The sequence below is a fragment of the Medicago truncatula genome, chromosome 6 (genome assembly GCF_003473485.1).
Source record: "Medicago truncatula cultivar Jemalong A17 chromosome 6, MtrunA17r5.0-ANR, whole genome shotgun sequence".
NCBI lineage: Eukaryota > Viridiplantae > Streptophyta > Magnoliopsida > Fabales > Fabaceae > Medicago > Medicago truncatula.
Window position 1 is genome coordinate 22,862,969 of NC_053047.1, and position 18,098 is coordinate 22,881,066.

At 35.9% G+C, this 18,098-nt stretch overlaps 1 protein-coding gene and 1 non-coding gene across 2 annotated transcripts; one reads left to right on the forward strand and one right to left on the reverse strand.

Moving 5' to 3' along the window:
* Nucleotides 1-7,164: 7,164 nt before the first annotated feature.
* LOC112416190 (small nucleolar RNA R71) lies at nucleotides 7,165-7,271 on the reverse strand. Its single transcript, XR_003006497.2, has one exon. It is a non-coding gene; the product is annotated as a small nucleolar RNA R71 (small nucleolar RNA).
* A 7,317-nt stretch (nucleotides 7,272-14,588) lies between these two features.
* LOC112422770 (uncharacterized) lies at nucleotides 14,589-16,532 on the forward strand. The gene is made up of 2 exons (XM_024786426.2): nucleotides 14,589-15,756; nucleotides 16,003-16,532. Exons 1-2 carry the CDS (start codon nucleotides 14,589-14,591, stop codon nucleotides 16,530-16,532), a joined length of 1,698 nt encoding a protein of 565 aa, XP_024642194.2.
* The last annotated feature ends 1,566 nt before the right edge of the window (nucleotides 16,533-18,098 follow it).

Here is an 18,098-nt window from a genome sequence, read left to right on the forward strand (position 1 = left end):
CCTTTTCATATACATAGGCATCAAATAATTGCTTCTGTTTTGGCTAAAAGAGTGTACCATACTTTCATAGTGATTCTATAGGCATGATAGTATTATGTTGAAAATTATTCTACTAGTTTTAAATGTGTTTGAGCTAATAATCTTTGGACGATGAATTGAATTGGAGTCTTAAGTTGTTAATGTTATCTAAGTTGTTGAAGTCGTAGTTGAAGTTGTTGTTGGTGACTGTTTACGTTGTTGTTCTATAAGAGGTGGTGTACTCTTACGTTGTTGTTCTATAAGAGGTGCTGTACTCTTACGTTGTTGTTCTATAAGAGGTGGTGTACTCTTACGTTGTCGTATTATAAGAGGTGAGATACTCTCACGTAGTTGTATTGTCAGGTTGACGTTGTCGTTGTCGAATCGGTTGAAGTTGTTGTTGATGACAAACCATGGAATATTAATGATTATGTAGTTGTTTATATTATTATTGAGATGATGATTATGTTGTTGTTTATTTTTGTTATGAGTTAATGGCGATTAGAAGTGGATTTGACTATTAATGAAGCACTATATGAAGAATTATTATTATTAATTAATAATGTTTATGTTGTTAAATTTAATTGTTGAATTATATGCTTAATATTATTGTTTGTGAAATCTCACCGATTCTGCTTTGAAATGTTGTTCTTCGTATGAGTAACTTGCAGATGATCGAGAATAAGTAGCTGTTGATTGCTGTCGTGAGTGGCTATCTCCCACTGTGTCTTTAGGTGCTCTTATACGTAACGGGATGGAAACTTTTGTTGCTATTTTCTATTCCTTACGTATTGCTTATGATTTTACATGTCTATGATTTAGTTTGGATTTTTATGAAATGTTATGATGAGGCCTTCGTGCCAAAGACTATTTTAGTTGTTGAATTTAATCCGCTGCGAAATATTGATTATTATGTTGATTATATTTTGAAGGATAATTAGTTAATTATTCTATTTATAATTTTTAAGAAGTGTAGCATTCCGTTTATGTGGAAAACTCTGATTATTTAAATAAAAAATTTTATGTTGGAAAAACGGGTTGTTATAGTAGTAACACTCACTAGGAACCATTCAGTTTTGGCTTTTTGATTGTTCAAAAAAAAAAAAAAAAGTTTTGGCTTTTTAGATAAAAAAATTACTACAGTAGTGTTGGAGAGAATGCTTTTTGCATTAGATGAGGATAAACTAGAGTTACTTAGTGGTAACTATAGTAGAAAGTTAGTTACTCCAAATCACTATAAATAAGCTACTCCTATGTACTATTTTCTATCTTTTTTATTCATTTCTATCTTTGTGATGACTCTAGAGAGAATTACACAATCTATCTTTCCATTGCATTTGACCTAGAATCATGGAATCCTTTGATTCATAACACTAAGATTTTTACTAAGATATTTAGAATTGACACTACAAACAATATGAGCATTAAACAGAGCTAAGTATTGAGTTTTCCAAGTGAAAACATCAACAAAACCATTTCTACTTGACAAATTTTATTGTCAACTATATAAAACTAAAATGCACTAATGAAAAATTTACCTCAGCATATTAATATTGTTCTTCAATTTCATTTTTCAACTTGAGAACATATTGACCAAGGTGCAACATCTGTCCCTGTCTTTTGCACACCAACACCACAAAAGAACAACTTTGCACCAAGCTCTCTAATTTTTTGTTGTAATATTTCATGATATTCATTTCGCAGCAAACTAGCAGCACTACTCGATACTGTTTTTCTCCATTTTATAATCTCTTCCAAGCAAATAGTCGTTGCTTGCATTAATTTTGTATAATAGAACCCATCACATTCCTTTTGAGTCATAAACCACTCAAAATCTCATTGTTCTATTCAATAGAAAATATAATGTCCTTAACCAAAGAAGTTAAACATTACTCTCTTCATTGGACTTGGATTCCATTCTCCAACAAAAGCAAAACGAAACAAAATGAACTAAAAATCATTGATCCAACTTTAATTGATTCTGCTACCAAAAAAAAAAAGTTTTATCGAGAATCTTGATTCCGATTAGCATTGATTTTAGTTTTACTTCCTAGAACTTCATTATTATTATTTTTGTTTTACTTCCTAGAACTTCATTATTTTTTATTTTTTTGAATGGTGAACTTGATTAATTTTTTTAACACCTAGTATATGCATGCATAACTATATGTTGGGAAAACTAGATTTTGAAATTTTTATCTTTCAAATACTAAATTTTAAAAATATTAAATATACATGCCTTCTAAAATCAAAATTTTCCTCAACCATTATAAATGGAAACATCTAAATTTCATACACTTATTCAACACCTATTCTTGTTGAGAATTTAATTTAATTTAGTCAAAACAATAAGATTATTTGTAGTGCAAATATAGTGTACAGTTTAAAATTCTGTTTTGACTTTTGACAATTAAGTTTGTTATACATTTGATTTTTTTTAGCTCTAATGTGAGATGTATAAATAGTAGAATTCAATTGATCATCCCTGAAAGTTAATCTCTTAACTATTTTTCTTATTTTCAAATAACATGGTCTATATGAGACTGTTGTTACATGATTCTGTCATTCTATTTCTTGCACCTTTCTATCAATATGTTCAATGTAGTTACAACGTGCCACTGTTTGTATAATGATGACGCATATGTCACCACTACAATAAAGACATTTAGTAACATTTGAAAATTGTAACTAAATCAAGAAAAATGTTACTAATTAAATTTAGTGACACTCAAACAATTGTTAGCTAAAGTCCATGTTAGATAAACATGTGATGGAATCTACCCGACTGAATCGTGTTCTGAGTTAACCTCATCAAAAGCAAGACGAAGATGAGAGAATTTGAGAGAGTGAGAGATACCACGGCAAAGTTACGATCGGAGTGACGAGAGTAAGAGAAACGTTGAAACACGAAAGATAGTGACGAGATTGGGTTTCTCAATATTTTGTAAAATAAATTATCATTCTTTAATGTTTTTTATAGTTCTACCAAAAAAACTAGTAAAAAAATCTTCTAAAAAAAGTCAAATTAGTAAAAATCGGTAACAAATTTCATAAGTGTTACAAATCAATAATCAGTAATATATATTTGGTTGTTACCGGAAAAATGTTACTAAATACCATACATGTAGTAGTGTGTACAACTTCTTTGGTGAGCAAGATCGCAAAAATCGAGATTGGGTTTTTTTTAAGATTATAAACCCTATCATGCCACTTCTTCTGTCCATGTGGGACTATTTTTTATGCTCCTCTTTTTGATTCTTTAAGCTTTAGAAGAAGAAACATAAATGAATAATTCTGCAGAAGCTCATAATCATTTTGTAAGAAAACATTATCCAATGATTTTAGAAGTTGAACTCTTAAGTTTATGTCAATTTTATAGAAAGTGTAATTGCAATAACTTGTTGATTCATTAAGTTGACTAAGGTAAACTAAATGATCAAACAGGATATTCAATTGGTTATCCGGTTAAGTTACTACATATCAGCATTACATTCTGAAGAGAAGTTTTTAAGCATTCTTCCTTAATCAATCATCTAAATAATTGATCTAATTTTTCATTAGATATCATGACTCTTCTTCAATACCATCGTCCATCTCAAACCCACGAAAATATCAATAAACTCTTTAGTGGTGGAAACACAGGTCAACAAAGATAATGATTTAGTCCTTTCAAAATTATGAACTTTTAAGTTTAATTCTTATTAAATTTTAATGGTAATTTTGGTGCTCCACAATATTGTAGTTTGTATGAATAATTTTGAAAAGCTTTTACAAAAAAGGATACTTTTAATTCTCAAAGTAGTCTCTATAAAATGTAAATAGAGACTAAAAGAGAATGGATTTTTTTTATAGGAACTAAACATAAAAGCTTATGACGTTGTATGGATTAAGAACAAATTTAAACCATTTACTGTATAAAGGATACAAGAGACAAGTGTTTCAATATTATGTTAATTAAAACAAGAATGTGTTAACTAAATTAGTAATATGGTTTCTTAAATTAGTAAATGGTTTAAATTACTAATTTAACAGTTGCATATATTTATTTATTGTGATGTTAATTAAAACAAGAATGTGTATATTTTGAATTTAAACATATTTTTAGTCTTCTTAACTAATTTCGTCAGTTTTTATTACTGCAAAACTCTACTGCATCATCAATTGTAAAAAAAAATATGTTACTTATATCTCGACTTTTAGTGCTTAAAAATAAATTCACATTTAACTAATCACAATCTCTCAAACAATTGTTTTTTAACTAATCACAAGTCGAAAGATAGGTAAAGAGATTGGCGTCTGAAGATATGGACCACAAACCATTTATAAATAATATCCTAGTGCAAAGATAGGTAAAGAGAAAACACTTCGGGACGAAGATGTGCTAAAATTGAGGGAGGAAGATAGAGCAGAAACTTGTTATTCGCTATTTCTAGATCAATTGAACAAGCAGAAACATAAGGATCCATCCTCACAACCATCTTTACTCAAGACAATGGTATTATGCCTATGTTTCAAATATGAAGGTTTTGTACGTAGACTTTCTTTATCTAAACTAAACCCCACGTGTTTTCTAGAGAGAGGTTAGACTTTCTCTATTTAAACTTATCGTGAACCCCTCCCAAATCCCAAGTTCTTCCCTTGGATCTGTGGTAGAACACAACCAGGTTCCTTGCCTGCGATTCACTCTCATCTCATATGGGTTCTATCCACTAGATTTTCTCTCTTTTTGTGGAGTTTGTGTCTCGTTTGGCTAGTAACATGGAAAGTTGGAAGAAGCTGGTTCTAACTAAGGAGGAGGAAGAAGAAGGTTTTGAGGCGGATGGAGTAGAGGAATGCAGTGGAGAAATCTTTGAGAATGCGCTGGTGGGGAAGCTATGGACCACAAACCATTTCAACGGTCGGATCTTCAAGCAGGTGATAGTGAAAGCTTGGCGTCTGAAGAATCCGGTGGAAGTTTAAGATCTAAGTAAAAACCTGTTCCTATTCCGGTTCTCTTCAAAACGGGATCTGGACAGTGTCATCAAAAATGGGCCGTGGTCTTTTGACAGGAACATCGTCATCTTAAAGCGGATCTCCGGTGAGGAATAACCATCTGACATTGAAATGAACACGGGGGAGTTCTGGGCCAGGATCTATGAACTACCGCTGAAGCTCAGGTCAAATGAGATGGCGGAAAAACTGGGTAACCTTCTTGGGAAGTTTGTTGAGGTGGATAGCAAGGAGTGTAACAGACTTGGCAGTTTTCTATGGGTCAAAGCAACCATAGATCTGAGGAAACCGCTCAAGAGAGGCACTGTGATTAAATACCAAGGTAAAAATCTTCGAATCTACTTCAAATATGAACGACTACCGACATTCTGCTTTGTTTGTGGGAAACTGGGACACCAAATCAAGGATTGCGAAGAGATGGAGGGGAAGGAGGAGGCCGAGTTTTGATGAGTCATTTATTGACTATTTTAATATGCTTTTTAGTTAAGTTTTATTTAGATTTTATTTGATTTTATATTAGTATTATTTTCTTTTTAGGATAGTTTACTTTAAATTGCATTTTATTATATTTCAGGAAAGAATATTGGATGGATTGAGTCTTGGAGCAAAAGAAAGGGACTTGGAGCCGATTGGATGCGAAAATATGAAGATTGAGAGACAAAAATATGTCTACCCCAAGTCAGAAGCTTGGCACGGCCCGTGCTAGCTTTGGCACGGCCGTGCCACCCTCCAGAGTCGCTTTTGCTGCTTTTGCTTAGATTTTAAGCTACTCTATTTTTAGCCCAAATGTAATAGCTTAGATTTTAAGTCGAACAAATGCTATAAATAGAGTAGCCATCCATCACAAATATTCATCTTTACTTGGAATACAATAAGTGACAATTGCTTTTCTAATTAAAGTTATTTTCTTTTCCCTTTATTTTCTTGTCATTTACTTTCATGCTTTCTCTCTTCTCCCCCATGTCTACGATGAACATGAGTGAGTAGACTTCTCCTTGTCTTGGGATTGTTGGATAAGTCTAAATGACATAATCCTAATCAAACCAAGCTCTAAGCCTTAATCTTATGTAACCCTAATTTCTTATCTGAATTCACCGTCTTAACATGGATCAACCATTATCAAACTGTGGAAACGAAAGTGGAGGGTTTGATAATTGTTTATCCATTATTCCAAATATCAATTCATAAAACGAAAGTGGAGCTTTGATATTCGAACAAGTGAATTCAGACAAGGGTTGCAAAGTCAGCGAAATAGGCTTTGCGATCTTTGAGACATATAGTTTCGACCTTCAAGGGAACTAATAACAATATCAAGTCAGCGAAATAGGCTTGGTTGTTAGAGGAACCAAAATCCAATAGTAATCAAGTCAGCGAAATAGGCTTGGTTGCTAAAGGAACATAAGAGAAACTGTCTTGAGAAATTAGGTCTAACATAACATTATAAGCTTATAGTTTTGGTTTGAGAAGGACTTGTTATTTAGATGAAACCAACGATCCCAAGGCTCTTTTTATTATTATCTTTCAAACGCTTGAAAACCCCCTACTTACAATTCTCTTCTCTCTTCTAATCATCTCTAAAGGTTAATTAAATTGAACTACTCCCTGTCGGAACGATACTCTTTTATACTACTTCGGTAAGACCGTGCACTTGCGGTTTTATCCCATCAAGTTTTTGGCACCGCTGCCGGGGAGTAAACTAATTTGATTAATTCTTTCTTTGTGATTAGAACTCTCTTCTCTTCCCCTCTTTCTACACTTGACTTTTTGGGTGGTATAAGATAGTAGATAAACATGGCTGAGGAACGCACTCTTAAAGAGTATTCGATCCCTTCTTCGGATGAGCCATGCACTATCATAGTTTACCCAACGGTTGAAGGTAGCAACTTCAAAATAAAACCTGCACTACTAATTCTGGTGCAACAAAACCAGTTTTCTGGATCACCCTCTGAAGATCCAAATTTACATATCTCAAACTTTTGGAGACTTAGTGTAACTTGCAAAGACGACCAAGAAGCCGTTAGGCTACATCTCTTCCCTTTTTCTCTGAAAGATAAGGCCAACAATTGGTTCAACTCTTTAAAGCCCGGTTCCATCACCTCATGGGACCAACTGAGGCTAGAATTCCTCTGCCGTTTCTTTCCCCCATCAAAAACCGCCCAACTTAGGGGAAAGCTTTACCAATTCACTCAAAAAAACGGGGAATCTCTTTTCGATGTGTGGGAGCGTTTTAAAGAAATACTTAGACGTTGTCCCCATCACGGTCTGAAGAAATGGTTAATCATACACACCTTTTATAACGGTCTAACATCTAACACTAGATTAACTATTGATGCAGCTGCAGGTGGTGCCCTAATGAATAAGGATTTCACAACAGCTTATGCCTTGATTGAATACATGGCCCTAAACCTTTTCCAATGGACGGAAGAGAAAGCAATCATCAATCCTTCACCCTCTGAAAAAGAGGAAGGTATGGACAAAAACTCTTCCTTTGACTATCTATCTACCAGGTTGAATGCATTATCTCAAAGACTTGATCACATGAGTACTTGTGCTGTCAAACCTACCTTCTCACCTCTGTGTGAAACATGTGGCCTATCTAGTCATTCTAGCATCGATTGCAACCTAAGTAGTATCGAGCAGTTAAACTTTGTTCAGAATGACCAAAGAGTTGTTCAAAAATCTCACATTGAACTTTTAATGGAAAACTATTTTCTTAAACAATCCGAACAGCTCCAAGAGCTTAAGGACCAAGCTAGACTTTTGAGCAACTCTCTTGCTAGTCTCACAACAAAGATAGACTCCATCTCCTCTCACAACAAAACTTCTGAAACTCAGCTCTCCCGAGTAGTTCATAAGGCTGATCACCCCAACAAAATGAATGCTGTTACACTTAGGAGTGGTAAGCCACTCGAAGATCCCATAAGGAGAACCGAATCCAATGACAGTGAGAAAGAGATCTGCGAACCACCATCAAGGGAAACTAGGGCAGAAAGAGAAGAACCACGAGTTGAGGAAAACACCCCACCTCCCTTTAAACCAAAAATCCCTTTTCCACAAAGGTTTGCCAAATCTAAGCTAGATGAGCAATTTAAAAAGTTCATAGAAATGATGAACAAAATATACATTGATGTGCCTTTCACTGAAGTCTTAACCCAAATGCCTACCTATGCTAAATTTTTGAAGGAAATCCTTTCTAAAAAAAGAAAAATTGAGGAAGGTGAGACGGTTAACCTTACGGAAGAATGTAGTGCCATCATCCAAAATAAATTGCCACCAAAGCTTAAAGATCCAGGCAGTTTTTCCATACCTTGTGTCATAGGGTCAGAAGTAGTGAAGAAAGCTATGTGTGATCTAGGATCCAGTGTCAGCCTAATGCCTTTATCCCTTTATGAGAGGTTGGGAGTAGGGGAACTTAAATCGACAATGATGACCCTACAACTAGCGGACCGTTCTGTTAAGTATCCAGCTGGAATCATAGAAGATGTCCCCGTTAAGGTAGGAGAGGTATACATCCCCGCCGATTTTGTTGTAATGGAGACGGAGGAAGACAATCAAGTACCAATTCTTTTAGGAAGACCTTTTCTTGCTACTGCAGGAGCTATCATTGATGTAAAAAAGGGTAAGCTTGCCTTTAATGTCGGTAAGGAGACTGTTGAATTTGAACTTGCTAAACTAATGAAAAGTCATTCCATAAGGACTCTTGTTGCATGATAGATATAATCGACCATTGCATGAAAGAGTGCTCTTTAGCATCAACTACACATGATGGTTTGGAAGTATGCTTAGTAAACAATGCAGGTACAAAACTGGAAGGGGAGGCAAAAGCTTATGAAGAGCTGTTGAATAGAACTCATCCAATGAAAGGTCTAAGTGTGGAGGAGTTAGTGAAAGAAGAACCAGCACTTCTACCCAAGGAAGCACCGAAAGTAGAACTTAAAACACTTCCATCAAATCTAAGGTATGAATTCTTGGGCCCTAACTCTACCTATCCTGTTATTGTAAATGCAAGTCTCGATGAAGTAGAAACTGAAAAGTTGCTTTATGTCCTCAAGAAATATCCTAAAGCTATAGGGTACACCATTGACGACATTAAAGGAATAAATCCTTCATTATGCATGCATAGGATACTTCTTGAAGAAGACTATAAACCCTCCATTGAACATCAAAGAAGGCTAAATCCTAATATGAAAGAAGTTTTAAAACTCCTAGATGCAGGTGTTATTTATCCAATTTCTGATTCCAAATGGGTTAGCCCCGTGCAAGTTGTACCTAAAAAAGGTGGTCTCACAGTTATTAAAAATGATAAAAATGAATCCATTGCCACTAGGACCGTCACCGGTTGGAGAATGTGTATTGATTATAGGAAGCTTAATAAAGCAACCCGTAAAGATCACTTCCCTCTCCCTTTTATAGATCAAATGTTAGAAAGGTCAGCTAAGCATTCACATTTTTGCTACTTAGATGGTTATTCTGGATTTTTTCAAATACCCATTCACCCTAATGACCAAGAAAAGACAACTTTTACATGCCCCTTTGGGACCTTTGCCTATAGAAGGATGCCTTTTGGTCTTTGCAATGCCCCTGCTACTTTTCAAAGATGCATGATGTCTATTTTTTCTGACTTTGTTGAAAAGATAATGGAAGTTTTTATGGATGATTTTTCTGTGCATGGATCTAGTTTTAATGATTGTTTGACTAACCTTGAAAAAGTTTTGGAAAGATGTGAACAGGTGAACCTAGTCTTAAATTGGGAGAAATGTCACTTCATGGTAAGAGAAGGAATTGTCCTAGGACACTTGGTTTCCGACAGAGGTATAGAGGTAGACAAAGCAAAATCGAAATTATTGAAAAAATGCTACCTCCCACCTCAGTCAAAGAAATTAGAAGTTTCCTAGGACATGCAGGGTTCTACCGCCGTTTCATTAAAGATTTTTCATCAATCACTAAACCACTAACAAGTCTACTTCTTAAGGATGCAGACTTTGTCTTTGATGACATTTGTTTGCATGCGTTTTGCAGGTTGAAAGAAGCACTAATTACTGCCCCAATCATACAACCACCAGATTGGAGTTTGCCTTTTGAAATAATGTGTGACGCAAGCGACTATGCGGTTGGGGCGGTGTTAGGTCAAAGAAAGGACAAAAAAATGCATGCCATATACTACGCCAGTAAGACCCTAGATGGGGCACAGGTAAATTATGCCACAACAGAAAAAGAATTGCTAGCAGTTGTCTACGCCATTGACAAATTTCGGCAATACTTGGTGGGATCAAAAATCATTGTTTACACAGATCACTCGGCCATAAAATATTTGTTAAACAAAAAAGATGCCAAACCGAGATTGATCCGATGGATTTTTCTCCTCCAAGAATTTGACCTTGAAATAAAAGATAAAAAAGGTGTAGAAAATGTTGTAGCTGACGACTTGTCCCGACTTCGAGAGACCAATGAGGATGAGCTACCCTTGGATGATTCCTTCCCGGATGACCAGTTCTTCTTATTGGCACAAACTGACGCACCTTGGTATGCAGATTTTGTTAATTTTCTTGCAGCAGGAGTGCTACCGCCTAAGTTAAACTACCAACAAAAGAAGAAGTTCTTCAATGATCTCAAGCACTACTATTGGGATGAGCCCTACCTCTGCACAAGTTGTTATACAACTGTTTAAAAAAGTCATTTTTCCTAGGTTCGGAGTGCCAAGGGTTGTGATAAGCGATGGAGGGTCTCACTTCATTTCAAGACATTTTGAAAAACTTTTGCAAAAACTTGGAGTGAGGCACAAAATTGCGACACCCTATCACACCCAAACTAGCGGACAAGTGGAGGTCTCCAATAGACAAATCAAAGCTATCCTTGAAAAAACTGTTTCAACCTCTAGGAAAGACTGGTCAAGTAAGCTTGACGATGCCCTTTGGGCCTACCGAACGGCTTATAAAACTTCGATTGGAATGACCCCATTTAAACTTGTCTATGGGAAATCTTGTCACCTTCCCGTTGAGCTCGAGCATAAGGCCCATTGGGCAATAAGAAACTTCAACTTAGACCCCAATCTAGCCGGTGAAAAAATGAAGCTTCAATTAAGCGAGCTAGAGGAACTTAGGATAGATGCCTATGAGAATGCCCGCATTTATAAGGAAAGAACTAAGAATTGTCATGACAAGAAAATCGTCAAGAAGCACTTCCACAGCGGTGATCTTGTGCTGCTCTTTAATTCTAGGCTAAAGCTCTTTCCCGGTAAACTAAGGTCACGATGGTCCGGTTAATGGGCAAAGGCTTAAAATCTATAATACCGGCGAAGTAAACGAGGTGGTGGCTGATTTCACTCTAAGTGACCCTCCTTAAGGATTTTTATCCTTATTCTCGTCAAGCTAGTGACGCTAACAGAGCGCTTCGTGGGAGGCAACCCACTGATTTAATTGCTTTCTTTGTTTTCTGTTATTTCTCTTTGCTTTGTAGGTAAATGTCCAAGATTGATTAAGAAAAAAAAAAGGAAAAAATAAAAGTTGCAAGCACCAGAAAGGTGGCACGGCCCGTGCTTGAGTTGGCACGGCCGTGCCAGGAACCACACCCACCATCGACCAAATTTGGCAGAATAACGGCACGGCCCATGCTACGGTTGGCACGGCCGTGCCAATCTGACAGGCCTCTGAAGTTCAAAATTTTCGACGAATTGTGAGCTTTCCGCATCCTTTCTCTTTTTTTTTTCCTTGTTTCTTTCATTTTTTATCTTGAATCATTGAGGACAATGCTTCTCCTAAGTGTGGGGGGAGCCTAATAAAGTGTCAGTAGTCGTAGTGTTTCCAAACTCCCTTGAACTTTATTCTTTTGTTGTGTTTTATTGTAAAAGGCATGGTCAAGTAGCTAAATTTTTATTGAAAATATCATGACACAAAATTTTCATTGTCTCCTCTTATTTGATTGATTCTTGTACATCAAAGCAAACTCTTGTGTTTTAAGTCTTCTTGATATACCCACATCTTGTTTTAAAGTGAATAAAATTCTCCAATGAGAAAAACACAAAGTTGCTTCCCTTGAGTAAATGTATGAATAGGTATTTTAAGGAAACGCGTTTTAATCTTAGTGGTGCATTAACCTTTAAAGATTCTCAAAGTGCCAGTAGTATAAGTTAGTATAAGGGAGTTCATAAAAAGCCAAAAAGCCAAATAAATTCCAAGATCTCATCATTGAATCTAGATTGGGGAAGGAGGTAGGCCCTCCGACTTCCTACATGAAGATGATCGTTATCTTGAGAAAAACTTTAAAAAGCATCATTGAATCTAGATTGGGAAAGGGGGTAGGCCCTCCGACTTGCTACGTGAAGATGATGTTTTAAGGGATACCATTGAATCTAGATTGGGGAAGGGGGTAGGCCCTCCGACTTCCTATGTGAAGATGTTGTTCCTTAAATAAAGAACTTAAATGTGCAAATGGCAAAGAACAAAGTTTCTCAAATACTCCCATCTCTCTTATATGAATTATAGAAGGAATCTTTCTTGGTTGGTTTAGTGCTAGGATTAGACCATGTTTCCTCATAATGTCTATCTTATACAGGAGCAAGAAAAGGGTTGGACTTCACACACACACTCATTTGAAACTTGATCGTTGGGTTGAATAAAAATTACAAGAAATGCTTGAGTTTGTGATTAGTGTACATTTGGGATTTAAGCCCTTGAGGAGACATGTGCTTTAATTGAATTGTCATTTGATAAAACTGTTTGTGCTACTATGTTTATGCCTTTTGCTTGAGGACAAGCAAAGATTCAAGTGTGGGGGAGTTTGATGAGTCATTTATTGACTATTTTAATATGCTTTTTAGTTAAGTTTTATTTAGATTTTATTTGATTTTATATTAGTATTATTTCTTTTTTAGGATAGTTTACTTTAAATTGCATTTTATTATATTTCAGGAAAGAATATTGGATGGATTGAGTCTTGGAGCAAAAGAAAGGGACTTGGAGCCGATTGGATGCGAAAATATGAAGATTGAGAGACAAAAATATGTCTTCCCCAAGTCAGAAGCTTGGCACGGCCCGTGCTAGCTTTGGCACGGCCGTGCCACCCTCCAGAGTCGCTTTTGCTGCTTTTGCTTAGATTTTAAGCTACTCTATTTTTAGCCCAAGTGTAATAGCTTAGATTTTAAGTCGAACAAATGCTATAAATAGAGTAGTCATCCATCACAAATATTCATCTTTACTTGGAATACAATAAGTGACAATTGCTTTTCTAATTAAAGTTCTTTTCTTTTCCCTTTATTTTCTTGTCATTTACTTTCATGCTTTCTCTCTTCTCCCCCATGTCTACGATGAACATGAGTGAGTAGACTTCTCCTTGTCTTGGGATTGTTGGATAAGTCTAAATGACATAATCCTAATCAAACCAAGCTCTAAGCCTTAATCTTATGTAACCCTAATTTCTTATATGAATTCACCGTCTTAACATGGATCAACCATTATCAAACTGTGGAAACGAAAGTGGAGAGTTTGATAATTGTTTATCCATTATTCCAAATATCAATTCATAAAACGAAAGTGGAGCTTTGATATTCGAACAAGTGAATTCAGACAAGGGTTGCAAAGTCAGCGAAATAGGCTTTGCGATCTTTGAGACATATAGTTTCGACCTTCAACGGAACTAATAACAATCAAGTCAGCGAAATAGGCTTGGTTGTTAGAGGAACCAAAATCCAATAGTAATCAAGTCAGCGAAATAGGCTTGGTTGCTAAAGGAACATAAGAGAAACTGTCTTGAGAAATTAGGTCTAACATAACATTATAAGCTTATAGTTTTGGTTTGAGAAGGACTTGTTATTTAGATGAAACCAACGATCCCAAGGCTCTTTTAATTATTATCTTTCAAACGCTTGAAAACCCCCTACTTACAATTCTCTTCTCTCTTCTAATCATCTCTAAAGGTTAATTAAATTGAACTACTCCCTGTCGGAACGATACTCTTTTATACTACTTCGGTAAGACCGTGCACTTGCGGTTTTATCCCATCAAGTTTGAGGATATAGAAGAGAAGGAACTGCCTTTTGGCAAATGGCTGATAGCTTCTCCACTCCCTAAGATCACAAGAGAGGTGAAGAAGGATACTAGCACAGGTTCTTGTAGCAAGAGCCTTTTCTCAGCATCAGGGACGAGTAAAGAAGATACACAAGACAAGGTGATAGGCTTTGAAGTTGAACAAAATGTGGAGGCTTGCACAGCTGATCGCTGTCTAGTAGATGACCCAAGCAAAGGGAAAGGGAAAAGCCATGCTGAGGTGGAGTGTGTAGCTGAATCGTTAAGCACAGTGGCAATTTCTGGTGTTGAGATTGGAAAGTTTGACAAGGGTTCACACACAAAGCCAAAGACAAACCTAATAAAAACTAAGAGGTGGGCTAGGAAGAAGGGGGTTAAGAAGGGTGCAGGGTCAGAGCCTTTCGCAACCGAGCTTGGGAAGAGACCTCTAGTTGATGCAACAACTGAGCAAGATGACCCTATGGAACTGTGTAGAGGGGAACCAAAGAGGAGAATGTCAACTAAAAAGGAAGGTGCAAAGATACCAGAGGGGGTGTTGGATGACCAACACCTCCTATCCCAATGAAAATCCTAAGTTGGAACTGCAGAGGGTTGGGGAACCCTCGGGCAGTTCGAGCCTTGTTAAGGCTCATTCGGTTAGAAAATCCCATTGTAGTCTTCTTAATGGAGACTCGTTTGAAAGTAGCAGAAATGGAAGGTTTAAAATTTAAATGTGGTTTCAGTTGTGGGCAATTTGTGGGCTGTAGTGGATCAGGTAAGGAAAGAGCAAGGGGGTTAGCGCTGTTATGGAGGGATACCTTGAATGTTATGATTTCCTCTTATTCTTTGAATCACATTGAAGGCCATGTAGAAGATGAGGAAGATGGGCAGAACTGGTACCTCACTGGTGTTTATGGTTTCCCACAAGAACATAATAAGTGGAAGACTTGGCAACTCATTCAACAACGTCACAGGAATGTGGGAGAGAGATGGCTGTGTTTCGGGGATTTTAATGATGTCCTATCTGTGAATGAAAAGTGTGGGGGAAATGATAGATCCATGGGGCAGTTGAGTCTTGGACGACATGCTGTTGAATTATGTAGGTTGAATGATCTAGGATTTGAAGGGCATCCTTTTACTTGGTCAAATGGCAGAATGAATGATGCAAATATCCAATGCAGACTTGATAGAGGAATGGCATCTAAAGCCTTCATCAATCGCTTTTCTCCAATCAAAGTTGTGCACCTCCCTAGGAATGGTTCAGATCACGCCCCTCTTCTGTTTGATTTAGAAGCTTGTACTGATGAAAATCAGAGGAGGAGAGTGCATTTATTTAGATTTGAAGAGGCTTGGGTTAAGGATGATAGATGTGAGGATTTAATTAAAGAAGCCTGGCGCAGAACACCAAATCAATGCACAGAGAAGCTGCAGACTGTTCAGACAATTGATGAGACTTTTAAGGAATATAGAACATGGGCTGTTAGCAAAGAAATAAAGAGAGTTGAAGAGCTGCTTAAAGACACCAATTTTTGGTCATCTGAACCGACATCAGTTCAAGCTTACAAGGCACTAGTAAAGCAGAGAGACAACCTGTTGAGAACAGATAAGGTTTTGTGGAGGCAGAGGAGTAGGGCAGTATGGTTGAAGGATGGGGATAGAAATACAAAAATTTTCCATAGCAAGGCCGACCAGAGGAGGAAAACAAATGCAATTAAGAAACTGAAAGATGTCTTCGGAGTGTGGTGGAAAGGTGATGACCATCTAGAAAGACTCTTAACCTCTTATTTCTCTGATATTTTCACTACTTCCTCTCCATCCAATATTGAAGAAGTATGTGAAACTATCAAAGGAAAGTTAACTCCGGAACACGCAGATCGGTGTTGAGCTGTATTCACAGATAAAGAATTAGAAGATGCCATATTTCAGATGCACCCCTTAAAGGCACCAGGCCCGGATGGATTGCCTGCGCTTTTCTTTTAGAAGTTTTGGCATATAGTTGGTAGGGATGTGAAGGCTCATGTCAAGGAAATTTTGAACCATTCCAGGGATCCAGAGGACATAAACAAGACGTTTATTGCTCTGATTCCAAAAGGAAAAAACCCAGCTTTACCAAAAGACTTCAGGCCCATTAGTCTTTGCAATGTTGTCATGAAGATTGTTACAAAGACCATTGCTGATAGAATCAAGAAAATACTCCCAGATATTATAGATGAAGAACAAAGTGCATTTGTCAAAGGTAGATTAATCACAGATAATGCTTTGATAGCTATGGAGTGTTTTCATTGGTTGAAGAAGAAGAAAAAGGGAAAGAAAGGAATGATGGCGCTAAAGCTTTATATGTCCAAAGCTTATGACCGGATAGAGTGGAACTTTATTGTTGGAGTTTTGAAATCCATGGGCTTCCCGGATACTATGGTCCAACTAATCTTTAGGTGTATGTCCACAGTTTCCTATCAGATCCTCATTAATGGGCGCCCTAGCAGAAGCTTCTCTCCGGAGAGGGGCCTGTGTAATGCCCTATTTTAATATTTATTTATTTTATTGAGTTTAGAGTCTATTTTTATGATTTATGTGATTTATATAATTTTTGTGAGGTGTTGTTGATTTATTAAGAGGCTTATTTTATTATTTAATAGAATAAGATTTGAAAATAAAATAAGATTAAGTTGTGGGGGCTGTTTTGGAAACTAGAAGAGTTTAGTGGAATAAGTGGAAATATATGTAGAAAATATATGTTATTTGGTGAAGAAATATTATGTTATCTGTTGTAGAAATATATGTTATTTGTTGTAGAAATATATGTTATTTGGTGAAGAAATATTATATTATTTGTTGTAGAAATATTATGTTATTTGTTGTAGAAATATTATTTTATTGTTGTAGAAATATGTGTTATTTGTTTTAGAAATATATGTTATTTTATGTAGAAATATATGTTATCTGGTGTAGAAATATATTTCTTATTTGGTGTAGAAATATATATATATATATATATATATATATATATATATATATATATAATATTTCTATAACAAATAACAATTATATCACTATAACAAATACATTTCTGTACTGAATATATATATATATATTAGAATAGAATATTGAAATATTTTGGTAGGCAATCTAATATATTTTGGTGGATGCTTTGAAATATATTTTGATACTCAATAATATATTTCTGTACTGAATAATATATTTTTGTATTTAATATAATATATTTTGGTACTCAATTGAGATATTTAAGTACTAGATCTAATAGGTGCATTACTTGTTTCCAAAGTTTCTCACTTATTAGTTGTAAACTATCTCTATAAATAGAGAACTCACACAGTGCATTCTACACACCGAGATTCACAGTTGATGCTTCCTGTGTTTTTCTTCTCTTCTCCCTCTTTGACTTGTGTTGACGAGTCTTTCTTCTTTTTCTACTCCCTTCTGTCCCTTCGGAATCAAGAGTGTTCTTAAGACCATAATCCCTCTTCTGTTTAATGTCCTTTTAGAGAAGAGAAAGCGGTAGAGTCCTTCGTCGATCAATCCAAGGTAAGGGTGGGACTAGCCTTCAATAATTCTAAGTGTTTTCATTCCGAAAATTGTATTTAACATGTTGTAGGTTTAAATTTGAGGATTTGGAAATTAGGGTTAAAAGTGATAAATTGTTGATTATATATATGATTGAAACCTTGGGTAATCTTAACCATAGAGCTTGAAGTGAACTTTTGTTGTTCTTGAGAACTTTTATGAAAAATGTGATTTTTGTAAAATAATGTTTTGGGACATCTTTTATGTGGTTTTGGGTGCCTTAACATGTATAGAAATGGTTAGACAAGTTTTTGGATCAAATTTAGGCATAAAAAAGTTAAAATTGGGATTTTGGGGTGAAAAATGAGTTTTTCCCGAGTTGCTATCTGACAGCATGTCCTGTTTCATGTTCTTGCATCTTTTTCACACGTTTCTGGTTTGAATTGGCCTTTGGTGTAAACATGAAAATTGTAGATAATTGAGTTAGCTTTCCAGTGGTTTTGGTTTGACGTGAAAATGATTTTTGGTTCTTGAGATATGATGAAAATACCTCAAGTAGGTCTTAGTGAA

Coding starts and splice junctions, on each gene's coding strand:
- LOC112422770 (XM_024786426.2), top strand. CDS start 14,589: ATGAAAATCCTAAGTTGGAACTGCAGAGGGTTGGGGAACCCTCGGGCA. Junction 15,757..16,002: donor CTTCGGAGTGTGGTGGAAAG/GTGATGACCATC, acceptor TTTGGCATATAG/TTGGTAGGGATGTGAAGGCT.